Genomic DNA, 26,035 nt, shown 5'->3' with positions numbered 1-26,035 from the left:
TTCAGCAAAGGACTGTATATTTCTGATGTGCGTGGTTAAAAAGAATTTAAAAAGGACTGTCATGTATCAGGCTATGTGTTTATTATCCAGTATTATAATGCAGACTGGCAGAGTAATCTATCCAGTCAGGCAGACAGATGGGAGAAAGGCCCTTTTCTTGTCCGGCTCATTTGCATGAAACTCCAAGCTGTCAGATTCTCTCGGTGCCACAATGCGCCATCGAGCTGCAAATAACTGCACCGAGGACTATTTTTGTCTCCCTACTCAGGTTTCTTCCTACTAGACTTCAAAGAGACCTGTAACTTGGAATTACTGCAGCTGAAAAACAAGAGAGCAGAGCCAGATAAACTAATTTCCTCGCCCCTGTACGAGGCCCTGGCTAGTGGAGGGACCCTCTTTAACTGGTATGCCCTGCGCGGCTGGTTCACATTAACTTCGTTTGACGGCCCCGTCGAAGTCGCAAGTCCGCCCTCCTCTGCGCACGATCTTTGACGGAGTCCCCACGGATGAATGTCTGCCAGACTGAAGAAAACATACACCTTCTCAGTCCAGATCGCAAGGGTAGTTTCGGTTCCAGTGTTGTTGCAGTACAACGTCCTCACAGTCTGTGAATGTGTGGGCGGGGAAGGGTGGCGGGGGGGCTGGATAAATAGAGAGCGCACTCCCCTCCTGTGCGTAAACGCGTAGAGCGCTAGACCTGACTGAGAGACGGAGCTCTCGGGTTGGCTGTGAATGAATGGAAATCCATGAATTAATCATCATAGAAAAGGGCCGTCTTTTTATTGCGCAGAATGGACGAGGACAAACTGTCAAATGGAAATCAGCAACATCTCGTTACCATGTCAAACGTGGAGCGTTAATTCTTGGACTAACCAGTGATCTTTATCTTGCTGCACCATCCACCTCTGTCAGAGGGATGCTCCAGCTGTCTCGGAGGATGCTCTGAACTTCATTAAGATTTTTTTTTTTTTTTTCTCTCTAACATTATTCCAGGGAGGACGCCGGAGAAATACTGCTGATTTCATCTGGACGCTTTGCGCATTGCGTAATTGGCAAAGAAATGCGCGCCTTCTTCAGACAGGCTACACATACATTTTGGGACTCTTCTCTCCTGGAAGGCGTTTACCGCACTGTGTATGTTGTGAACACAACAGAAACAAGGATGAGAGTGTCTAGCATGCTTGGGAAAGGTCGACATCAGATGCTGGTGGCGCTCTGTGGGCTTGTTTTGGTTGCGAGGCAGAGCGGAGCAGGTGAGGCGCATCATCACCCCAGTTACTATTGATGCTTTTTCTCCTATTCAGTTGCGTCATTATCCCTTGACTTTCCTTCTCATTTTTCCCGTTGAGGTTAGCCCATGCTGCCGATTGAGCAGACTGTCGTGGTAACTTTACTGCGTTGAAGGTCCATGACATTGAAGACGTAACGATGTCTTGCATGGTTCTTCGTTTGCAGGTTTATGCTCTCTAAAAAAATGAAGCAAAGGTCATACCTGTTGCAGATAAATTTGATGGTCTGGCTGCCTTGCTTCTTGTCGTTACATGTAACTTGAGAGTTTTAATGGTGTCCGGTGGGGAAAAGGGCAGGATCCTGTGTCACATCAGAGCAAGCAGCAGCACAACGATCGGGTTAATTAAATATTCATGGAAAACACATTGAGGGGACTTTGATGTTCTCCATGATGTCAGTGCCTTTTCTTCTGTGAAGACCTTTCTGTCGCCAGATATAAAAGCACTGATCTAAAAATCCCTAACTTTTTTCACTTTCATCGACTCTCCATCACCCTCTGTGTCAGTTTCCAGATGTGTGGATCATGCCTGTAGTCCACCCATAGGAAACCTGGCCAGCGGCAGGTCCCTCACCATCCTCTCAAGCTGCTGTGGGAACAGCTCTCCTCACCACTGCCCTTGCCCCCATTCTCCTGTGACCCATCAACTCTGCCCTGAGGACATTCACCCACCTGCGCTCATGACTGATGACCCTTTCTTACATCCAGAGACCTGGTGGGCGTCAGGCGCAGGTACCGCTATACAGGAGCAGCAGGAGGAGATCCGGCTGGATCTGGAAACACAGTTCTGTCTGTCCCATGTGGTTTTGGTGTTCAGGTCGCCCCGACCTGCTGCCATGGCAATTGAACGTTCAGCCGACTTTGGGAAGACCTGGGAGGCTCTTAAGCTCTTTGCGAACAACTGCAATTCAGAGTTTGGTTTGTCTGATGATTTTAGTCAGCCAGGCTCTTTGTGTACATCTCGTTACACTAGTGCGACACCCTGCAGTGGTGGTGAGGTAAGAGAACATGCATGAAGATGTAATCTATTGTCTTTTAGCAGATCCACAATGTTTGATTCATTGCTGATTAGTGGTCGGTTCCTTTTCCCAGGTAATATTACGGACACTAGACCCCAGCGCTGCTAAAACACTGGACCCTTACAGTCCAGAGGCCCTTGCTCGCCTCACCCTCACTAACCTCCGCATCAGGCTGCTAAAAGCCCAGACCTGCTCTGCACCTCTGAACCCCCCGACAGGACAGACAAGCCCCACAGCCTCAGCTCTGACCTCCGCCTCCACTAAAGAAAACTCATTCTCAGCACCTTATGCTATATTTACTTTACTGGCCAGAGGGACCTGTCTGTGCCACGGACATGCTGAGTACTGTGTACCATACAACGGCAGCCAAGACACACGACAGGACAGTAACATGGTGGGTAGCTTTTTCTGTGTGTGTAGGTGCGTGTCAAAGTAAAAGAACAACAGGCAGTGGTAAAGAGACCGTGTGAGAAAATGTGTCTGTCAGATTTTTCATTTGCCTGTGTTATATTAAAGATCTGTAGAACACAGGTGTCCTGATGTTAGGTCCAGATGTAAACTGTACTCACTGATGGAAAAACTGTCAGTTAAAGGGCCTTAAATAGCTGATTTACTCTGTACACCACCTGCCCGGATCTATTTTATAGCTGTCTCTAGACAGCGGGTATCTTTAACGCTTGCTAATGTAGGTGAAGTAACGGAGCCCCAGATGTGTCTTCCAGGTGCCTGGTAGGTGTCTGTGTACGCACCACACAGCAGGGGATCACTGTGAGAAATGTGCTCCGCTCTACAACGATCGTCCCTGGAGGCCCGCCAACGGCAGCAGCGGGGAGCCGAACCCGTGCCAGAGTAAGTGACTGCCAACAGGACTGCACGACTATTAGATCAGTGTGTAGTCATCTTGCTGATAACGAAAAGCTAGAGAAGAATTTGTAAAGTGTGGATGGAGTATCAGAGGAGAACTGTGGGTGTCTACTTTGAATTAAATACTTACAGTACTTCTTATTGAGGCTCCATTTAAAAGTGTTTTAAACACATCGTCAAGGTGCGTTTAGGTTTTTAGATGAGCAATGCTTTGATATTTTCTCAAGAGGTTTAACTTTTAAATCATAACCCTGGCAGTGTGCACTGAAGGAGAACACCTGAGTCTGCCAGGGCATACAAACAAACACGTCAAACCACTTGTTTACACACTATTCAGAGATGCTCCCATACTCCTGGTTGCTTCCGGTCATGGAGCCTTTCGTCTAGTTTTTCAATTGTGTTCTGTATTGTCAGCACAGGTTGCAAATCTTTTTGACTGTAGTATACAAGTAGACAACGTAGACTAGACAAAAATCTAACACAGACTTATGATTAGTCTCTCATCCATGTTTCCCATTCACTTTCTCTTCCCTCCCCATCCTGATGTCCTCACTTTGTCTCTCTCTCGTCTCTGATTGCTGTGACACCGCACACCTCTGTGACTTCAGAGTGCGAGTGCCATGGTCACGCAGACAGCTGTCACTTCTCTCAGCGGGCATGGCGGTCATCCGGTGACACCAGTGGGGGCGTTTGCGATGACTGCCGACACAACACTGTCGGGCGTAGGTGCCACCGCTGTCGCCGCGGCTACCACCGTCACCCATTCCTGCCCCTCAACTCCCCCCACGCCTGCACACGTAAGAGACACAGAACAAAGAGTCACTTACTGTTTCTTTCCATTGCCGGATGTGTTTTTAACCGGTCAGAATAGCAAAATAAAGGAGGTTTCTTGATTGGCCAGATAAATCTGTGATATCAGTCCAGTATCTTTCTTAACCTCAGTGGAATGAATTCAAAGGAAGGGAAGCTTGTAAATGAAGTGAAAGAGAACCATGGATGTCTTATAACTCCATCTGATGGCATATACTTGTGGTTTATAGGGCAGAACTAAATGGATCAGTATCTGTGTCTCCGTTTCTCAGGCTGCTGGTGTGATCCACAGGGCTCTTTGCCTCCTCGTCCTGGAGAGGAGGGACCCTGGTGCCACCCTAGGAGTGGGCAGTGCCACTGTAAATCAGGTGTAGGGGGCACAAGCTGCGGACATTGCCTGCCTGGCTACTGGGGCTTTGGAGAGGGCGGCTGTGAAGCCTGTGTCTGCCCTCACAGCTGTGATCCAACCACTGGGCAGTGTCTGGACAGGTAGCTGTACGCTTAATCTGTGGCCATATTTTTCAACAAACACTTAGGAAGCTAAATTCAACTGTATAATGCAATAATATAATGATAACGGCTAATAATGTAGCTTAACGTTATATGCTCTATTCTACTTCTGCAGCAACTCAAATAATCGGGTGTTCAATGTGCCTGTCGGTGGAAAAATCCCTGATCTGGATCATATGTTCCCCATTGAAGAAGAGGTACAGTGGTCAAAGGGGCTTGCAGTCTCTGCTCTGCATTATACAGGTGAGTGTTGTAACAGTTCACTTTGAAATAATGCTGTCCTGCTCATTATGATGTTCATCTGCATAGCAAGGATTAAAATTGCGGAATCGCTGTGTTTCAAACTGTGTAATTCATTATGCAGAGATCAGATCATATCCTAATGCTTGTACACAGGAAAGTGCAACTGTAAGGAGAAGAAGCTGAGAAGTGTGTCTGACCTCTGTAGGACTAAACACGACTATGGTAAGAAAAAAATGTAGTTGTCCCCATCTTAAAAACATTGATTAATGCTCTAAAATGCCGTCTCAGTGTTTGCTACATCTGGATTGATCTGTCTGTGTGGTCCCTGACAGTGATCAAGGCCAGTGTGCTGTCTGCTCATGACAAAGGCAGCCACGCAGAGGTGCAGGTCAAAGTTCGCAAGGTCCTTCGATCAGGTCAGGTGGCGCTGTACCTGGGGACAGTCAGCATCTATCCTCTGTCCTGGACCAGCCGCGGCTGCACCTGTCCTATACTGAACCCGGGTGAGACATATTCCAAACCTGACGCAGAAAAGGAATTAGTGGTATGGTACATGGAACACAGAATTACTTTTCAGTAGATGCACCAACAGAAGATGAGCACAAGTAATCAGGAGGCCAAACAGTATGTACTGTATGTGATTTCAAGGGTTTTTAAAAGCTCAGACTATCAGCATTAAAAGATGAATATTTGAGATCAAGCAATGGCTAGAGCATATCGGGAGAAATTGAGTATGACTCTAAGTCAGTGTACAATATCTTAATTTTTTTTTAAACCAGGTATGGAGTACCTGCTTGCAGGCCCAGAAGAGGCTGGAACAGGCCGCTTGCTGGTCACCATGCAAAGCGTAGCGGTCTCCTGGACACCTCGACTGGGTCTACTTATATCAGAGGGCCTGAGGAATGGATGTCCATGACCCATATGATCTGATGAGGCGGGACACATTTCAGGGAAATTCACATGGACACTCATGAGTCAGTGGACAATTCCGCAAGGGGACTGAAAAATCGCTGGCCAACATGTCGGTGAGGGCAAATTTTCCAAGAGGAAAACTGATGGTCCCCTCTACAAGAGAGGTACTCACAGTGTGTGGGTTTGTAACACAATATAAAGGCTGGAGTGCGTGCTTGGGAGGTCAAATCTAATAAAATGCATGTGTGATGTACCTAAAATTAAAGGCCTTACCTGGGTGCAAGATTGGTTTTTCACCACACCTATAGAAAATAGCCGGTTCTATTTTGGATCCAGTTACAAGTTGGTAAAATACCTGGACTTGTCAAGCTGAGTCTAACAAATCTGTTATTCAATAATTTCTCTCTTTTTCACCAGCAACGAGCAATGTACAGAACATTATGAAAGTCTTTTAGCTATACAGAAAATATGTAACAAGTAAAACTTGAGTTTTTCTTCAACAAATGTCAAACTGCATTTCATGAAAATTATTTCTAACTTGTTAGAAATAATTTCTAACTTTTGTTATAAATAGTAAATATAATAAACATGGAAAGCTAAACCTATAGAGGGATTTTGATAAAATGCTATAAAACTATAATTTAACTTACATACAAGCAATATAAGTGAAGAAGGCTGCAAAATTTTAAAGTGTGGTTCTGTCTCATTATGCACAATCACTGATTATTATACACAAACAACTGTAAATCTTCTAAGCAATTTTATCTCATACAGAACTCATCAGACTAAGCATATGTGAAAAGAAAAATCACTTAAATATGATGTAGTTGTATGTTGTCTTTAGAAGTACAAAAGGAAAATGCAAGTTGAAATCTTTCGACGATCATTTTAATCTGGACATGTCTGGTAAATACCATAACGTCTTTTAAGGCCTGAATGACACTCAACGATGACCACAGCATCCGAACTGGAGACTCTAGACAGTGTTGAGACAGCAAAAACATTTATGCAACAACAGTTAAACGTTACAAACCACTTTGGTCTAGGCCAGATACAGTGTCAGTTAACACAAATGACAACCATCGTTCATGCGGAAACAGATCTAGATGGAGAGCCTGCAGTTACTACAAGATGTCAACAAACACAGTTAAAACATCAGTGTTAATATCAATGTAATGACCACTGCACAGAAGCTGTTACAGTAGCCTTGTTTTCTTACAGATTAGCTTTGTTTTGGTCTCTCAAGTGATGGAAATGCAAAGGGTTTCAACTGTTAAACTGTGAAAACTGTATTGAGTCGAAGTAAATTTCTAAGAAAAGCTGAAGAAAAAAAAAAACAAAACATAGTGATTACTGCTCAGATTTGTCAAATGGAGCAATTAGTGATGAATCCCTGCTAAGTGATAATCCTGACCAATCGACCTTAACAGGACAACAAACATAATGAACAACTCTTCTGGTGACGCGAGAACACGCAGCAAATTAATTTACCTATTGCATATAAAGTGAGTCTTTGAGCTAATGTTCCTGCGGCAAATAGCCTGGCCTGCTGTCATTAAATCATATCATCCACTGATGTTTGAGTGCTCAGCAAATGAAGCAGTATATACTTTTGTACATACGCTACATTTTACTGCATTCACAAAGTCCTCCTCGGATAGCCTTTGTAAATACTGCCTGCGAGTGTCAGAGCTGTGTCAGTCTAAGCCCTCTCTGTAGGCTTCGACGGGAGAAGAAACCAATCAGACTTCCTCATGGAGAGTTATTCATGCTGGGCAGTGTTTGCACACAGGGAACAAGAGCCTGTGGATGACGAGTGATCGACCTTAGCTGGCAGTCTGACTGTCTGTAGGGGACACGCCGTCAGATGAGACATCTGAAGTGGAAAGGGGAGCGTCAGTTTCGGGGGATAAGGCAGAGCCCTCAGTCGGGGCAGCAGAGTCAGGACCAGCTTCGGACTCTGCTTGGGCGGAGCTTTCTTTATCTTCCTCCTGAGGATAGAGCTCAGGGTACCTCTGCATGCACTCTTGCATGTTACGGAAGTAGTCGATGCACTCGGAGCCCTTTACCTCTTCCTTACTGTAGTGGAAGCAGGAAAAGGCCTCTTTGAACTGAGAGCCACACGGTCCGCTGGCCATGCCACCCAGGCACGGGCAGTTCCAGTTGATGTCTCCATTTGGCAGGATCAGGCCTGAAGAAACAGGAAACCACACAATAGCAAGTCAGCAGAATGCCTTTATGAGTGAAAGGAAAAGTCTGGTGATATTGTATATTTTGATACTGTCAACAAATCCCATGCAAAGACCAAAATCAACACTGTGTTAGTCTGTCTCTCAGTACTTTCTAGACTTCCCTGTCTGTGTCTATCAGCCCCCAGCCAATGTTTTCTTTCTGACGACATAAATCTTTAAGAATGGGTGACAAATATATAGTTCATTTTTCCTTAAAAAGGCTGAACCATTTCCTTCAATAGTTGGCCACTTTAGTTTTTAGCAAATGTAACTCAAACAGGATTAAATAGTGCAATTGTTGGGGTCTATTTTCAGCTGCAGATTTGGTGCTCAAGTATTTCCCAGAAGCAGGATGACGTGTATGGGATCATGGTAATGAAGGAACATGTCATCAGTGCAACAGCACAGCTCCCGGATGTGTTTTCAACAACAGTGGAGTTCCTCAGCACAAAAAGCTACACAGCTTTGGCTATGCAGACAATATCTGTAAGTAGGATGACTCCATTGTTGGGTTTGGTCTTTTCATAGCAGTTGTTGACAGCAAGAGAAATAGAAAATATCAGCAGACTTTTTCTTTAAGGATCCCTTGGAAGTCTGGTTCAGCTTCTCTCAAATAATTTAATGACCAACCTTGCTCCTCATAGGGATCGTTGGGGTCATCTGCAATCAGCTCAGCGTTGCTGGGCGTCTCGTGGTCTTCCTTGGTCACAAAGATGATGCGATCTTTACCTTAAATACGAAAAACGGGGGATTGCAATAAATTCCTGAGTCAGAAAACCTGGTCCTGGATGATATGGTGGCACAATCTTATAATACAGAATTATGTTTTTTTCCCCCCATTGATACAACAAACACGTAGTATTGTTGTACTGTTTGGTTGACAGTGACCCCTGGCGGTGCACTCTGCCGGTAGCTTCAGTTTGACTTAACCTGCTCCGCCGTCTGTCAGCCCTATAACAGTACCACCAGGATTAGAGCTAACCGATCGACAACTCTCCCTATTTGTCACTTAGTTTACATGTCAAATTAAAGCAAAGATTATTACGTGAAAGTACCACAATGACAGCAAATAATATGAACCTATAGCCTTACTGCTGCTCGAGGCTTAGCTTCCCTCGCAGCTAGCCAGTTAGCTAACCTGCCGTAAATTACCGGTTTCTGGAGAGTTAGCCTAGCACGGTGGCTAACACGGTGACATTGCTCAGCCACGGACTGAAAGCGAATGAAAGAGCACCGACATTACCCTCTTGTCTGCAGTACGACATGTCTGCCTGTGCTTCTGTCCGTCGAGCCGCGTCCTCTTTGCTAAAAAATCACCAGTGTGAGAGAAATTACTCAACAACTGCAAGGATTTCATTTGACAAACTACCCGGCGTCCAGCAGCCCCGTTAGCCCTGTGACCTGTCCACATGTGGGCGCACGATAATGACGTCGCATGGCCTTCTTTTTAAAGAATAATAAATAAAAAACAATTTTACATTTATTAATTCAGTTATATAGTCTAATTAATTAATCAGTAAATGACTACAATAACGTCCGCACTAATAGATTTTATAAAATGAACTGAACTTAGAAATGAATTTAACATTTTTTTCCATTTTAATTTCGTTTTACCAAGTTTCCTCTTTTTTACTACTTCTGTTAAATTCACATGACCTTCACGGAGCTGAACCCCTCTACAATACACCACTTTACACACTAGCAATTTCCTCTCTACCAAAGCATTTGGGGGGGATATGCTGTGTCTGAGGTGATTCATTGCAGCCATATTTGTGTGAATGATAAACTAGGGGGGGGGTCACTGTGAGCTCACACATCCATCAGTCTAAAATCTACAAGCCCCCAGACTTTCATGTGAAGAGTTGGCAGATCAAAAATTGAATTTGGGACAAAATGGTAAACTAAAATCCAAGTTGAGATAAAAAAAAAAGTCCCTTTAAAAATGTATTGTTAATGCTCACCCAATTAAATATCCATCAATGCGCTGCCTCGTGACTTGTTATGTTTGGCGACTCAGTCTTCAGCTCATAGGATATCTAACATAATTAGTCACAAGTAACTCGCCTTCTGATTGGTCTTGAAGACATGTCAATTATTTACCTTGTTTTCATTGTCAAAATAAAGCCACATTAAGCAACATTTGGTCTAAACTTTGAACGTAATGTGAGATCTTTGCTGGTAGTGGCGTACTGGCATAGAAAGTTTCAATAGCAAAATCTCCCTTTATAGAACTATACTTAAATCTCTTAAATGGAAGCAGGCTTATCTTAAACCTCAGATCCAAAGCTGAATTATAAATCACAACTTGTCTTAGGGCTTTTGCTCTAGCCCTATGAACTAGTTAACTATGCCAAAGCTTGTTGCTACAAGTTGAGTTTGTAGTCCTACTGTCCTTTAGTGTCAAATCCACTTTACAAATATCGATCACCTGAGCTAAGACTGTTATGTTGCAATGCCACTACTACTCATTATTTTTCTCTCAAATAGTACCTGTACTCTTATCAGAACATGCCATGACAAAGAACAAGAGGAATCAAAACACGATTTCCACGATTTTGAAAAAAAATCCTGTTTTTTTTTTTTTTTTAATAACACAATTATGTCTGTTACATAAAGTAAAAACCAAAATGAAACCCCTTTTTCGTCCCTATCAAACCCACCCTCATCCCGACCATCTCGGCAGTATTGTGCAGCCATTAAGTCTGGGAATAAAAGAACATGACAACACAGACAAACACTTTCATTTGAGGACCCAGAGACAGAGGACAAACACTGTGCCCTACATAAGACCAGAGTGAATATAAACATAGTCCATCATTTAAAATATCAAAAATAAAGATAAATGAAAACCACCAACAGTTTGTCTGAGATTACCAGAAACCTTATCAGGAGTACAAGCATACTTTATTTATACTTTTCACATCCTACTATAGGGCCCTAGAAACCTCAAGCATGATTGCTATGTGATGAGCATGACATGGCTTTCTTTCAGCTCTCCCCGAAATGTCCAGGCACAGTGCTTTCAGCTTGAAATAAGCACTAACATGTTGTCGCTGTCTTAGTTTTCCTTGAACATGCTGCAATGAACAATGCCTGAGGTAAGTCAGAGACAGCACCTCACACTTGTGTGTTTTCAGGCATTCTTCAGCTGATAAGACGGTCAGCGGGGATTTAGGCAGCCTGCAGAGAGGTGGGTAAAAGCTGTTGGAATAGAAGGACTGAAGACACACAATACTATGCTTGACACTGGGAGTAACCCAAACAGTTTTCTCAGCAATGACATGCCAGAGAGATCTGGTGGGGAACAAAGGAGGCAGAGAAAAATTACCTATCCCAGCTGCAAAATGTACTGATTGTGTCAATTGCAAAAAAAATGCAAAATAAAAAAATGAAGGGTGGGGAGTGGATGCTTTGTGTCTGTTGTGTGTCAGAAGGTCGGTATTTTCTAGAAGAGCAGTGCGCCCATGCTGCCCACTTCGCTCTGCTCCTTCACAAAGATCTCAAAGTACTGGTAGATGATGGTAACAGCCAAGAGAATTCCTGTACCCGAACCAATGGCACCCAGGAAGTCAGCCATGACAGACAGCCCTCCTATACACAGACCACCAAAGGCAGCAGCTGTGGGGATGTACCTGCAGATAAAAATCAATTATAAACCAATAAATATTCTGGAAGACTACTTTCTACATTCTGCAAGTAGCAAACAAAGAAACCTGGGACGCTACTTTCTTAGGTTGCTTTGTACCTGTTAAGCTCATGCACCATAGAGGTCTCTCTGTGTCCTCTCATCACCATCTGCTGCTCCTTCAGCTGCTTCGCCACCTTTGACACACAAAATGATATTAGAGGACAGTTTAATATGACACTTGGACAAAAAGCAAGTTGTCCACACTTGCGCACACACACAGACACTTACATCTTTGGCAGAGGATCCCGAGACCTCAATCCAAGTCTTGGAGAAGAAGGCGCAGGAGCCGAGCATGAAGACAATGTAGATGACAGCATGAACTGGGTCATCCAATACAGAACCAAAGGACTCTGGAGGAGAAAGGTAGTAGCAGAGACCGCCCACTGGGTAGGCCCGAGCTGGTCCTCCACTCGAGGTGTCCTAAAGAAAAAAGGACTTTTTTAGTGAGATGGTGCATATCCATGACATACTTGAGTAGAGGAGAGTCAGACTGCATCATCTTTTATAGAAATAACACAAGACTCCTTAATGCAATCTCTTGGTCTTTAATCATGTTGCAAGGACTCAGACTGGATGCGCTGGAGACAAAGCATTATATACTTACAGACCAGGTTCCCAGAAGGTTGACCAGGAAGTTGCCGCTGAAACGTGTTGACAGCATCTGAGAAATCACGTAGAGATTGGAGACCAGGGCAGACTGCAGGATGATGGGGATGTTGGAGGTGTAGAACAGTTTGATGGGGTAGGTGTTGTATTGGCCACGGTAGCGTGCTGACTTGATGGGCAGGTCCACTCTGAAGCCCTGGCAAGGAAAAAAGGTCCGTATGCTAAATATCACTCAGAATGTCTTTCTAGATTTCCCAATTAAGGAGGTATCTGTTTAAAACCCTGCTTTCAAAATACTCTGAATAAAAGCAGATAAGACACTGGACTGTGTTCAGTCTGTGTTGCCAGCTCACCTGGAAGTATATGACCACTGCAAACACAAAGACAGTGGCGATGAGGTTCATGAGGTTGGGCAGGTTTTGTCTATAGAAGGCTTCTCTCAGGGCACGCACCTTGTCCGTGCGGGTGGCCAGCAAGTGGAAGAGAGCAATGATGGCTCCCTCAAACTCCGTACCTGGATGACCCAGAGGAGTCACAGGGTTAGTCATTATAACACAGATCAGAGATTTATCTCATTTCTCATCATTCCCACTGCCCATACCTCTGCCAGTGTTGACGGTGGTGGGGCTGAAGGCCTTCCAGACGATTGTCTCACAGATGTTGGTTGCAATGAAGAGAGAGATACCTGAGCCCAGACCGTAGCCCTTCTGGAGCAGCTCATCCAGCAGCAACACAATCAGACCTGCAACAAAGAGCTAAAGAAACAGGCACAACGTTTGTACTGAGACAGGACAGGTAAAAAAAATCTATAACGAATCAATAATCCTCAGGACGGGGTCTGAAAGGCCTGCATTCTCCATGAAAAATGCTTATAAAGTTTGCTTTGAGCAAATAAATCAGTAATAGTGTACAATCTACAGTAACTTTATGAAATAACATAAAAGAATCCCTGAATCCCTCTATTCATAAACAGTTTTCACCTATCAAATTATCAGATTGGCTGCTCACTGCAGAAAAGTGAACAAAAATCAATGCATGCGCACAAACGCGTGCATGTGCGCCCACTCACAAAACTACACTGCATACATTCAAAAGAATATAATTAAAACATTTTGGCTGACAAAAGTATTTTTTTGCAGATAGTAAGAATTTTTGACTGACAAGCAATGGATGTATTTATGTATTTCAGATAAGCCAACCACTAATTTCTGTTTTCAGACACAGCAAATGTCTTAAGAGAGCAGCAGTGGGAGTTTCTTATTAACCTGGATGATGATGAGCAAGCATATCCCAGCACCCATCTCTGAAGGGTCTCCATACATGCCAGTCATAACATATACAATGGCCTGTCCAATGGTGATGATCATTCCAAACACTGCAAAAGGACAGAAAAAAAAGATTTGCAATCGGCAACATTACAGGAAGAGCTGCTGCAAAACTGGTGTAGCTGCCAGATGCACAGGGCTGTGAGTGTGCAAGCTTCAAAGTATATGATATCTTCAAGGCTTCAAAGGTATGTGACAAGTTCTACAAAAAAGCAACTGGAGTGAGTAATAAGACCTACATTTCTGCGCTCCATTGAAGAGGGCTCTGTCCTTGGGAGTATCTCCAACCTCAATGATCTTCGCTCCAGCCAGCAGCTGCATGATGAGGCCAGAGGTGACAATGGGTGAGATACCCAGCTCCATCAGAGTACCTGGAGGACAAAGTGGACAACACTTAAGAGTCATAATCAGCCTCAGTTACTACAACAAGAGCAGCGGTAAGAAAAAACCATGCAAGAAAGTCTACAACTGTTGACCTTTGATATATCCCATGTGATAATGAGATTATGTCAGGCCTGATAACAACATTGGAATTTGATTATTTCTCCTTGCTGGAGCTGCACCAGACACAAAAGAGCTTTGTGGTGAAAGATTGACAGCCCATTTAACATATACAATTCAAGCACCTCTGTTGGAAGCCAGGATTACTCTCATCCAGTAGAATGGATCTGCTGAGTCTGACGACATGATGCCAAAGAGTGGAATCTGAATTAACAAGAAAAAGAAATATAAAAACACTGCGACAAACCACTAACACCCATAAAAGAACCAGTAGGTTGGTTGTGGTTAAGGTTTGTCATCAGCAGATACAAACCTGGCAGCACACCAGAAAGATGAATAGTGTTATTGCGGTCCATAGTACTTTTTCTCTAAACTGAATCTGTAAGGATTAAAAAAGGAGCAGATGTCAATCATATCAAGTCACACGTGCATTAATAATACAACTTTAACATATGATATCCGATCTAAACCCACCTTTCTTTCAGGTTTCTGAATTTCTGGCAGGACCGCACAGAATGGCTTGATGACCTCCAAAAATTTAACTGCAGAAAGAGAATAGCAGATTAGAAAATGGTAACAATGCACATACACCACACTTTAGGGTCAGCACCCCTCCTTGCAGTGTCATCACCATTCGTGTTATTTTGAGTTTTTGGTCCTCTTAAAACCAGGTTAGCTGAGACGCTACGTCATCACTAACCAGCAGCTAAACAGCTGCCAGCGAAGCCGAACATGGCAGTCTGGTCAACTGGCCAATGCAGCAACAAGTACAGTATTTTCCTAGGAATGTACAAACAAATACACTTTAGCAAGGTTGAGAGTAGCTAGCATCCAGTGTGTAGTCGTGTTCAGAGCGTTTGCGGCTGCGCTGCTGAATGTTTGGTCTCGGTGCTGATTATCCGTGTCAATCACTGAAACTGACTTTGACAGCAAGCGATTGAACATATGCCACTGAATTCGTTAGGGGTACTCGACCAGTCAACTTAATATTGCACATCTATCAGTTCAACACACTGATATACAAAACGAGAAGAACCCTGTTTCAATTTGTCTTTACAGTAAGTTATCCTAGATGAACAGTTCATACAGCTAACTAAGGTTAGCATGATGCTAACTAGCATCCAATCACAGACCGAGTGAGCAATCACTTTAAAACAGGAAGCTTATTTGAAGAACATTCGTGAAATGTTAGATATCAGCTCTGATTGTGAAACAAACCTCGGCAGTGTTACTTAATCCCAATGGGACGGAACTTGATTACAATACAAACTTCAAAATAGCTCCCGTTATAAGCTAGCTCAAGTTGCCACCTAACCTGCCCAAGGTTAGCCAATTAGCTTCCCGAGGAGCGCTTTTTGTCCATTACCGTTCGAGATTGAAAAGACAGACCAAAAATCAGACAGCGGGTATTTTAGGTCACCGTCAACACGTGTATGCAAGAGAAGGGTGTCACGTACTCCCCATGGTGTCCTTAGGCCGACTCCTGCCGTGTTTCTGGTACCAATTTGAGTGCTCAGTGGGGTCAGTGTGGCTCCATCCAGCCGCTCCGTCAGAAAAGAGAGAGCAGCAGAGACACGTCACCAGACAAGCCGCTAACACACGTCACTTCTCTGATACACACACACAGACACGCACGCACACATACACGCTGCGGGTAATGCACACCCGTGTCTCTTTAGACACCTCATCCGAGTTGATAATTAGATCCCATCAACTCGGGGAAATGCATGATTTTTGAAGTGTTAACATTTGTAATCTAATCGCTACGACTCAGAGTGCTCCCATCCTCTAGAGGGCGCCCCGGCCCGGACTCGTCAGCAGCTCCGAACGGTGGACTACACACGCTCCTGCGTTTCACCCCTCCCCCCGAGAGATCTCTGAATGTGAGCCGTGCGTGCATGATATAATATGGATCAATACAGGACCGGGCAAGGATTATGACAAGTGACTACCAAGTGTTTAGTGAAAAAAAAAAAAAAAAAGGCCACAACCGGCAGTCTTCTTCCTTTCGCTTACATTATTAGCCCCACATGTTTTACCAGCGCATAGCTTTTAAACTAATCATTCAGGCATTTTAAATAGTTATCGGAGGTATTGTCGATAATTGATCCATTAGACATTACTTTACAAATAGATAAGCCATGACTTTTCCTCATAGTTTTACATTAAAGCTTCTGACATGATCTAATTTTGTGAGACGTTCAGTCACAGTCAATATTGTGCAGAGTTTTGCAGACATTGAATTTATAAAATCTGTAGAATGTGGAAAGATGTGTTGCTAAATAAATGAACAAATAAAACAAATAATACAACCCAGTCAAAGCTGAACTGTACACTTTTTGATATCCCAAAGACATCTAATTCCTCGGTCAGATAAATTTGATGTTGCTGTAATCTCACCAAAGCCTGAGAAAGTTCAAGTAACTAAAAACTAACAAATTTCACCCATGTGCTATTTGGTTTCCTCAGTAACAGCCTGACTTCAGCTGTCCAGCTGTGGTCACAGCAGGACTGTAAAGACATTACACTCCTGCTAAGAACAGTTTTGAGGTGCTTGTACTTAACCTGAGTAGCTACTGTTATTGTATGTCACTTTCTACTTCTACCTCAAGACACTTCAAGGAAAATGATTACTTGTTGCTGCACTACATTTATTGTTCAGTCTTTGGTTTTGTCATCCTGGTTGTCCATGCTGTAAATCTCCTATGTTGTTCTATTCTGTACGCACAACATCTACTGCGTGTCTGTCCATGCTGGAAGAGTGAGCCCCCCTCAGTTGCTCTTTCTGAGGTCTCTTTTTCCCGTTAAAGGTTTTTTTGGGGAGTTTTTCCTAATCCGATGAGAGGGTCTAAGGACAGACGGTGGTGTATGCTGTACAGACTGTTAAGCCCCTTAAGGCAGATGTGTGATTTGTGATATTGGACTATATAAATAAAATCTGACTTGACTTGGCTTCAATATTTAACATCTATGGATACTAGTTGAAAGTTTACTAGGTAAAATATTGTTATACATTAATTTGCCCAAGAGTATATAAAACTAATTAATTAGCTCCATCAACTACAACATAAAAAGGCTAAAAATGCAACAATATATGTAATATATAATTATATAACATTCACAGTGGCCATTTTCTGCATAATGAGTAATTTTACTTTTGTTAATTTAAGCATATTTTGCTGATAATACTAATGTAGTTTTACCTTTTTGAGATTTTGAATGCAGGACCTTTACTTTCACCACCAGTTAACAGACTGCTTCATGAACATAGTATATATGGAAAAAAATATTAACTGTAAAAGGTTTTAGCGGGATATTAATAGTTTAGTGGACTTTTTACACTGTTGTGGAAAATTTTATAAAGCAGTTACTTTTAATAAAGTCACCCACGAAGCACTCAGTTTTTTCTCATGTTGTAATCTCTCATGAGGAGTTCTTACCACTAGAGCTCAGTGTTGTTCCAGTTCAAGCCATGCCTATTTTGTGTGTGTGTGTGTGTGTGTGTGTGTGTGTGTGTGTGTGTGTGTGTGTTTGTATGTGTGTGTTTGTATGTGTAGTTATATATATACATGCGCCGGTGGCACACTTAGCCACTGACACATAATAATGAAACAGCAACATGAAAATGACGGGAGCTTTCAACCCTCTACACATCTGATCAGTTTAAACTCTTTGGAACTACTATCAGCTACCACTTGATTTGTTTTCAAGCTGAAAACACACACACACACACACACACACACACACACACACACACACACACACACACACACACACACACACACACACACACACACACACACAGATAATGGATGGTTGAGAGCCTGCTCATCTGCCCTCAGATAAAGAGACTTTTGTTCATGTGGTTACATAATGATCACAGAGCTTTGAGCTAATACAGAGGTGAAGACAAGCAAATACCACACAGGCCCTCTCCAGCCTCTGCTTTTGACGGCACTTGTTTAGCCTCTGACATTCAAGATCTGGTTTAGAGCTCTTACTGTCAGTCATGAGGAAAATGTAGTTGACTTAGGCTTTGATATGTTAAACAGAAGTTATAATTCTGAGTGTATTTCTGACTGAATCAAACTCATGTTTAAAAAAAAACGGAACGATCCAGAAATGAAATTTTAGATCTGCCGCGCTTTAATGACCTGAAAAAAGATAACACCAGCCTAATACGCCATGTGCATTCCGTCTCAGAGCGCCGGACAATGCAAATAATAAAACATATTTACCATCTTTGTAGACAAAAGAAAATACTTTCAAATAAAACATGAATGCTGATCCATTTTTTTTTTATATATATAACTTAATAATGTGTCCCCTGCAGTAAAGGTGCACCAATGTATCCCTGCTCAGATCTTCAAAGACAAAACTATTCTGGATTACCTTATCTGTACCCAGGAATCAGCATTAAGTCCTTGGATTTAAATGTAATACGATTTCTTTTTTAGCTAAATCTAAAAAATTTAGTTATGTTAATAATGCTATATAAACCCTCTGGATATATGAGCACAATCTCCTATACAATATGAGATCAGTCATTGGGTGAAAATTCACATTTGTTGATTTTTTTATGTCAAAAGAAAAAGATTGATCACAAGTGAGGTTACTGTAGCGCAATGTCAGTATGGAACTGAAAGCAGAAAGATATTGTGTTGGCAAACATATAGAAAAGACATGTCAGTGTTGTTTTATACAGGTGACCTACTGTAAGTGAAAGCAATCAGGGTCCCCAATCAAAGTCCCAGTTGTTGATCATTATGCCTGATTAAACCAAGTGGAATTTTGCACGGCTTATTAATGGTAAAGGAAATTGCAGTCTAGTTTTCTCCGTTATACTCATCAGTATGAATCTTGGCATAATACACAAGTATCTTAAAATGCCTTCATTTTATAAATGTGGAGAAAAACTATTCAAATTTTCACACGTGGGCAAAATAAATCAGTAGGAGCCTTATTGTGCATGGAATTTTTAGCTTACATTCGTGCCCTCTATTGACAGCATATGTGAATGCTACATAATTTTAGGACTGCAACTAATGGTTGTTGTCCTTTAATTTACTACTATGAGTATCAGTGAGTTCTTTTCTCAATGAAAAGCAACAGCACGCCCTCTTTAATCACACGCTCCGTTTCTGGAAAAGAAGCTTTAAGAAGCAGAAACAAACTCTGTCTTGACCTGTTAATTTACTTGCTTTCCTCCCACATACTGCTGCCGTTATAAAATACATCAAATATCATTATATCCAACCAAATGGACGTAACCTACACATAACCACACACATATGCTCTCACATAGTAATGTCCTACATAGTGACACAGCCCTGCAGTCTGCCTGAGGTGTGGGAAGCTGATACGTGAACAGGAACACACACACACACACACAGACACACACACACACACACACACACACATTGCTACTGTCGTTGCACAGTTAGCCATGTAATTTGTGTCTGTTCCAGATGACGCAAACTTTTTCTCCGTTATTTTTAGAGATGAGTAAAGGTAAACAGTTAACAGCGCTCCTTGTGTGCATGAGTTTCAGTCAGTCAGTCAGTGGGCAGTTTCATCAGCAGATAATGGCTGGGGATGACACAGGGCTATTCATGTCACAGCAACAGCACTCAGCCTGGGAATTATAAATCTATATGCTTTTTCTCTCTTTCTTTTTTTGTGCCTTGCCTAACCCTGATAAGTGGGATTTCATTGGACAGTGTGTGTTGTGTGTACGGAAACTGTCAGATAATCACGTCACATTCCTGTCCATCAGCGTTCTGAGGGTTCCATCGGTCCTGAGCTGTTCACCAGCTGGGAGGGAGCATTAACACACATCATACACACGTAAAAATAAACACACAAATACTATTTATGTATATGAAGGGGCTTATGTAAACCCACCCCTGAGGACAGAGACATGACCATGAGAAGGGGAAGGGGGTATGAGCGGGTGAAAAGAATCCCAGGACAGTTGGAAGAATAGGGAGACCGGAATTATCGTCCTTGGCTCCTTATTTGATTTTCATTTCGTAATAAGTTTGTCATCATAAAACCACATCTGGTAACTGTCTTTCTCTGGAACTACGTCAGACAGTGGAAAGCAGGAACTCTATTTGGCAGACACAGCCACTTCACAGTACTTTTATATATTCACAGTATTTATTTTCCAACCTCAAAGCCCAAACTGCTGTAATCCCCAACTAATCCAATCGAGGCCTGGCAGGGTAATGCAAGCCACAGTAACACCCAGGGACTGATTTCAGAGGGCAGGAAGTCTTCCTTCATTTGACCTTCATGGGTGATCTTGAATAAAGAGTGTGTTTAGTGTTAATCTGTGCCTCGGATGGTTCATTATAGCAATTAAAAGGTCAGCGTAAACGAGTTTGACAGAGTGGACCAGCGAGGGTACGGCTGGAGCCTCAGGCCAGCTCGAGGCCCGAAGTCTGGCAGACAGCGTCACTTCCACTGTTATGCAACACTCTAATTACGTCTCGGCTCGATTTTGCCTTTCCTCTCCTGCTTTTGCAGTCCACTTCTCTGCCTTTCTCTGTTTCCGCGACTGTGCGAGCAGTTCAAACCTCCATGAACTGTGTGGTCATTTGATGTTCGTATATACATCCAATTTGATTCTATTTTGTGGTTAAATCCTGCTCCAAATGGGTCCTGTCAGTATTAACATGGTTTAACTGCAGAGGCTGCAGCCTGTACATATGTATGTGAGGATCAAGTGAGAGTTATGAATTGAATGATTTGGGTCAGAAATGTGTTAGTGCATGGTTTATCTTCCTGCGATAAATAATCATTGGTTTCTGTTACATCACGTTGTAATATTTGTTCTGATGATTTCATAAATCAATTCTGGAAGTATCAGAAGTCTATAATGAGCCATATTTTCATCCTTTTTAAAAATAATTAATTAATATATTATAGACGTTTTATATAGTAAACCTTGATGTTTATAATTCAAGTTTGAACTTGTAAAGTTCATTCTCAATTTATTTTTTCAGTCCAGGTGCTAGGTCCACAACCTAGCTTTAAAAATTCTGACAAGACAACCTTGACTCAAGGTCCACTTAGGGGCTTTTTCTAGAGCTCTCAACCATATCTCATAGTCTTCATTATCAAATGCAGTTGGCTCAGCTGTCATGAAGTCAATTCACTGATGAAGATCAGGGGAGGCTCCTTCAAGCTCCACAAACATCTAGTAAGTGGACTTTGAGTTGAGATTGCTTTTAGCCACACTTAGCGACTTAAGGATGCCAATGTCAGTTGTTCGGTCCACCACTTTGGTTCAGATTGAAATATCTCAACGAATACTGGATGGATTACCAAGACATTTGGTTTATGTCTCCCTCAAGATCCGTTGTGATAACGGATGGTGGTCCCCTGACTTTTCATCTAGCGCAACCCTCAGGTCAAAATTCAAATTTGTCCACTATTTTGATTTATGAGCGAATAGCTTCAAAGCAAAAGACGTTCCCAACAAACTAATTAACAAATGTTAACATGCTAAACTGAGGTGATCTGTAGGGGAAACATTAGCCGCTAAACACGAGCATGTTAGCAATGTCACAGTGAGCATGTTGGCATGCTGACGTTAGGGTTTAGCCCAAAGCACAGCTGTTTCTAAGTACAACCTCGCAGAGCCACTGGCGTGACTGCGGGCTCATAGTTTTATTTCAGAAGAATATCAGTAGCAGTTTAATCAGGGCAGTAAATGAGATCTGAAAATAAAAATAGATATAGATAGATAGAGAGATCTGAGGAAGTGTCTTTTAAATCTAAATCTGATTCAATATTGTAAGGCAATAATATGGACAACTTCCCATTGGAATGAATAGTTTTTATAAGCTCTTTATAGGTCTCAAGCCAGACACACACAGAAAAGCTGTGACAGGGACGAATCAAACCATCATTCACACACAGCTGTCACTGAATTACAGCCTCATGAAGGAGTGTTGTGGATTTATCCGTGGCATACATTCCTGCTGTAGTTCTGTCTTCTCATCACACCATCCTTGCATTAAAGCACAGAGGCCTCATCTTGAAAACCAACTCCACGGTGTTTGCGTGAGTAGGTGCAGTCATTCACACACATACACACTCCACCGGTGGCTGAATTCTTATCAAGTCATAGGCAGATTTAAGCAGGTCAGCAGATTAATCCCCGCAACCATCATCGTCTTAATCACGAGTTTTCTTTTTTTATCTCTGCATAATCTTGAAGAGCGCAAGTGAGAGCAGGAAGGCATTTTCTACATTCAGTCTGTCTTTCTGCCTTTCATCTCTCCCTCGTTACATTATTGACCCGTTTATGTAACTGCCTGTGCAGAGCTTGTCACTGTCGTGTAAACTCAATTTAGCACCTGTCAAAATAGGCTTGGCCATGCTCCTGATTCATGCAGCTCTCGCTTTCTGTCTTTATATCAGCGCACATCGATTTTCCTCCTCATAACTAAATTCTTATAACATTGTTTCTATGTCTACTCTTTTTGGCATTCTTACTCTACTCAATAAATACCTATTATTTAATTTAATAATTTTTAAAATCAAATTTCAGCTGTAAAAACTGGAGGCATGTGAGGTGTCTTTTGGTCTGATGAAGCCAAATTAAAAACCTTACAAGATTTAAAGGTAGAATTTATCACAAGTGCAGCAGGATTTTCAGAAATAAGACACTAAAAAAGGTTTTAATGCTAGTTTTGTTTACATGAAAATATTGCACATAGAGATTTTGGTATGACTGATAGCTCCCCTATAAATAGATAGCACCAGTTCCCTTGGCCACAACAGTGCTGGCTGGTTTCAACCCCTACTCTGTTTTCACAGCCGGAGGCAGCAGCAGCAGCATCATCCAAAGCGTGTATGCTATGGACGGACAATGGAGCAATTCTCAGATGGCAGTGAAAGGACACAGTGAGACATGCTGCTGAGGTTCACAGGTAGGACTCATTGGACAGTTAGCCTGCATACCATGCAGATTGGTGGTGTCCACAAATTTCACTTCTGAACCAACAACCCCCCCGCCAAAAAAAAACCAAACAAACTGGGAAGATCTGTGTGATATTCCAGGCCGTGTGCTGTTGTGTGTGTCTGTAAGAGAGAGGATGTGGGAGAGTTTATGCAAGAGGAATTAAGCTTAAATTGCGTGGCGTCTGTCAGGATCTCATGCAAACATTCACAGGGGGAGAAAAGGAGAAATAGATTCAAGGATCTACATAGGGTATGAATGACACACAGCTGCACAGACACACAACCAAAAAATGAAAACGCCCAGGTAAAAAAATAGAAAGGTCTGTTGTGTTTTTCCTGATGTTTGTGTGTCACGTCCTATCTCTATGTGAGAGAGAGTCACAGACAAGTCCTATAAACATCAAATAGCCAAGAGGAGACTGGAGCTGCGGTAGTGAAACACACGTGGTCTGGCCTGCCCACCATAAGCAGAAGAGCAAGAGGAGTTAACTGCCTTATAGCAGTGTAATGAGTGAAAGTGCCTCACAGTTATTGGATAACCCTCAGTCTGTTGCAGATAATGAGTGAACTGTTGAGAGATAAGGAAAGGAGTTGATGGTAGAGACCAAACAAGTCAAATTAATTTTGCTCCAAGTGACCAAGTGTGGGACGACTTTTGTGATGCGAGGTAATGGGATTATTGTGTCTGAGGTGACACTTTCACCAAACGACTAGGTGCTCTGATTGAAAGTGTGTACCAATGCATCCTTATGCCAGCATGTACAGTGAGCTATGACTGACTAAACGTTCATTAGATGGGATGGTGGAGCAGCTTTGATGAATGAACTCAGTAGTGACAGAGTGTATAAATATTTTGTTGAACGGGACTGTGGATCTAGTGGTCCCAAAACCTATGACACTGTTTCGTTCCTGGCAAAGGCTGCTGTTACCATAGTGATTTTAACCACTGTTATGCAACTGCTCTACTTGCAGTGGCAACCTTCACAAAGCAATAGGCTACATGGATGCACAAACACGTTTCATACGGTGGTATTCATGGACTAGGGTATAGCTTAACAGTGAATCTACAGTATGCATGTGGTGTAATTTACATATGCGTACACAGAACATGATGACAGAATGGGATAGTTTTGATGGTTGAGAGCAGCCCACTGACCCTGAGGCCGTTGCACAACATCAACTACCCCCCCCAGTAGAGTGTAGATGGAAGAGCTTATCTTCTCCATCGCTCCATCCTCTCATCTATCAATCTTTCTACCCCTCTGCAGTCACACAGCACAGGAACATCACATGCATGGCCTGCTGCAGGACTGACTGTGGCTCTGCAGCTGATCTCTGACAGTCTATAAAACAAGGCAAATACGGGGGTCTAAAGTGTTGTGCAAATACAGTATGTTCTCATAACCCCCGCGAACCATGCCCTGACCTAGACTCTTAAAGATTTAAGTGTCCGTCTACTTGGTCAAGCCCTCTACTGGGTTACAGTAAAGAGTTTGACCTGTTATTGTACTGTCCTAAAGCACCATGGGATTACAGAAGGAGCTAGGTCCTGGAATGAGAACAACATACATTATATAAAGAGCATGGATCTGTACTCAGAGTCAACTAATGACAACTCTGAGAGAAGCGTTGTTGTGAAGTACATATACATGTTACAGTTAAGCATCAGATTGTAAGAACAGCCTCATGAGATATTTTACTCAATTGTTCTCAACACTCAAACCCATAGGAAAACTCTAATCACTTAAATTATGGGATTAATATTAATAATTTACATGCAAAGATAATTAAGATACAGTATTACACATACTGTGTCCTGCAATCTTTCAAAAATGTACAAAAATGTCCCCCCATTTTAGTGTCTTATTTGATATCTTTAAGTTCATTTAGACACAGCTACTAGCTAAAGGGAGTATGGATCTGTGTATGTCAGACCTCACGGGAAAACCTATTCACGTCCAAAACTCAGCGAGCATGTGACAGATGGCGATATGCAGGAGGTCACTATTTTCAGCATGAACTGAAACAAGCACACGGCCTTCAAAATATGATGATCGCTAACATATGTGTGACAAAGATTCAGATCAAGCCAGCCTTGAAAAGTGTTTTGCTGCCATTGGAATGATATTTAGGGTCTCAGTTCAACAAAAACAATGGAGGGTGTAGCTGTGTGTGAGTACAGCACACATTAAAATTGAAAGGTCAGACATCAAAATGTGTCTTTAAAAAATAAAGCAGAAAATACTATTGTGTTTTATACATCAGACCGATGGTTCGCCATTTGTGTGCCAGAGTGATGTCTGTGCCAGTGATGCCGTCAGTGCATTCCACAGAGGGGACACACTGAAGTGGTAATGGCCTGTGTACTCTGTTGACACAAGCCTGTGTCTACATAATAGCTCTTCTCCAAGAAGGCCGCTGCTGCTCCTCACACTGCACCGAGTGTGTGACTCTCAGAGCACATGCCTCCGCCTCCCCCCTGTCTGCCTCAGACTGGTTGGAGATGACCAAGACTGGCTGAGGCAGTCCGGGGTGCCGTCATCCCCCTCTGGCCAGAACAACCCTGTGTGTCTATTTTAACATCGCTGCAACAGATAGATTCTTCTAGACTGAGGGAAACAGTTCTTAAGATTCAGTATTTTTGGGTTGTTTGGGGAATCTTGTGTCTTGGCTGCACTCCACAATGTTACAGGATGTATCTACGGCAGGCGTCAGGCTCGACATGCGCTCCAGTTATTTATCTGCACAGCAGGTGGTGGGAGCGGGCCTTGTGTGTCTCCTCGTATTGAGTTGCAGTCCTATCATACTTTCCAGGTTATCTGAGGATATGTTAATTAATCTTCCATCATGCGCTTATACTGGCTTGGTGCCCAGAAAAAGGACATTTGCCTCATCAGACATATACACACTGCGACCTCACATCCCATATATTTACATGACATTTGATTGCTGTGACATTTAAATTTGATGTTAGCAGGAAAGGTGTGGTTTCTTTCTTTAACCCAGTGACTTAAAAGCTCCTGAGCTCGTCCACGAGCAACACCAAATATGAAAGAAGACAC

The 26,035-nt window shown here is 42.6% G+C and overlaps 3 protein-coding genes across 3 annotated transcripts; 1 reads left to right on the top strand and 2 right to left on the bottom strand.

The window, feature by feature from the left end:
- Nucleotides 1-226: 226 nt before the first annotated feature.
- Nucleotides 227-5,904, top strand: si:dkey-202e22.2 (netrin-4). The gene is made up of 11 exons (XM_040115657.1): nucleotides 227-561; nucleotides 994-1,253; nucleotides 1,796-2,286; nucleotides 2,381-2,701; nucleotides 3,030-3,156; nucleotides 3,780-3,968; nucleotides 4,254-4,470; nucleotides 4,607-4,734; nucleotides 4,888-4,956; nucleotides 5,067-5,237; nucleotides 5,514-5,904. The coding sequence occupies exons 2-11, from the start codon at nucleotides 1,061-1,063 to the stop codon at nucleotides 5,648-5,650; spliced, it is 2,043 nt and encodes a 680-aa protein (XP_039971591.1). The 5' UTR covers nucleotides 227-561; nucleotides 994-1,060; the 3' UTR covers nucleotides 5,651-5,904.
- Nucleotides 5,905-6,512: 608 nt separating this feature from the next.
- Nucleotides 6,513-9,301, bottom strand: chchd4a (coiled-coil-helix-coiled-coil-helix domain containing 4a). The gene is made up of 3 exons (XM_040158586.1): nucleotides 9,121-9,301; nucleotides 8,508-8,606; nucleotides 6,513-7,837 (listed from the first exon to the last, which is right to left on the bottom strand). Exons 1-3 carry the CDS (start codon nucleotides 9,140-9,142, stop codon nucleotides 7,473-7,475), a joined length of 486 nt encoding a protein of 161 aa, XP_040014520.1. The 5' UTR covers nucleotides 9,143-9,301; the 3' UTR covers nucleotides 6,513-7,472.
- Nucleotides 9,302-10,742: 1,441 nt separating this feature from the next.
- LOC120783189 (protein transport protein Sec61 subunit alpha-like 1) lies at nucleotides 10,743-15,640 on the bottom strand. The gene is made up of 12 exons (XM_040115985.1): nucleotides 15,455-15,640; nucleotides 14,472-14,539; nucleotides 14,311-14,376; nucleotides 14,123-14,201; nucleotides 13,736-13,867; nucleotides 13,437-13,546; nucleotides 12,773-12,926; nucleotides 12,525-12,685; nucleotides 12,170-12,367; nucleotides 11,794-11,985; nucleotides 11,623-11,699; nucleotides 10,743-11,509 (listed from the first exon to the last, which is right to left on the bottom strand). The coding sequence occupies exons 1-12, from the start codon at nucleotides 15,459-15,461 to the stop codon at nucleotides 11,323-11,325; spliced, it is 1,431 nt and encodes a 476-aa protein (XP_039971919.1). The 5' UTR covers nucleotides 15,462-15,640; the 3' UTR covers nucleotides 10,743-11,322.
- Between the last annotated feature and the right edge of the window lie 10,395 nt (nucleotides 15,641-26,035).

This window comes from Xiphias gladius, chromosome 21, assembly GCF_016859285.1.
Source record: "Xiphias gladius isolate SHS-SW01 ecotype Sanya breed wild chromosome 21, ASM1685928v1, whole genome shotgun sequence".
In the NCBI taxonomy this organism is placed as follows: Eukaryota; Metazoa; Chordata; class Actinopteri; order Istiophoriformes; family Xiphiidae; genus Xiphias; species Xiphias gladius.
The sequence above is the reverse complement of the archived record's forward strand: the minus strand, read 5'-3'. Positions and strand labels throughout refer to the sequence as shown.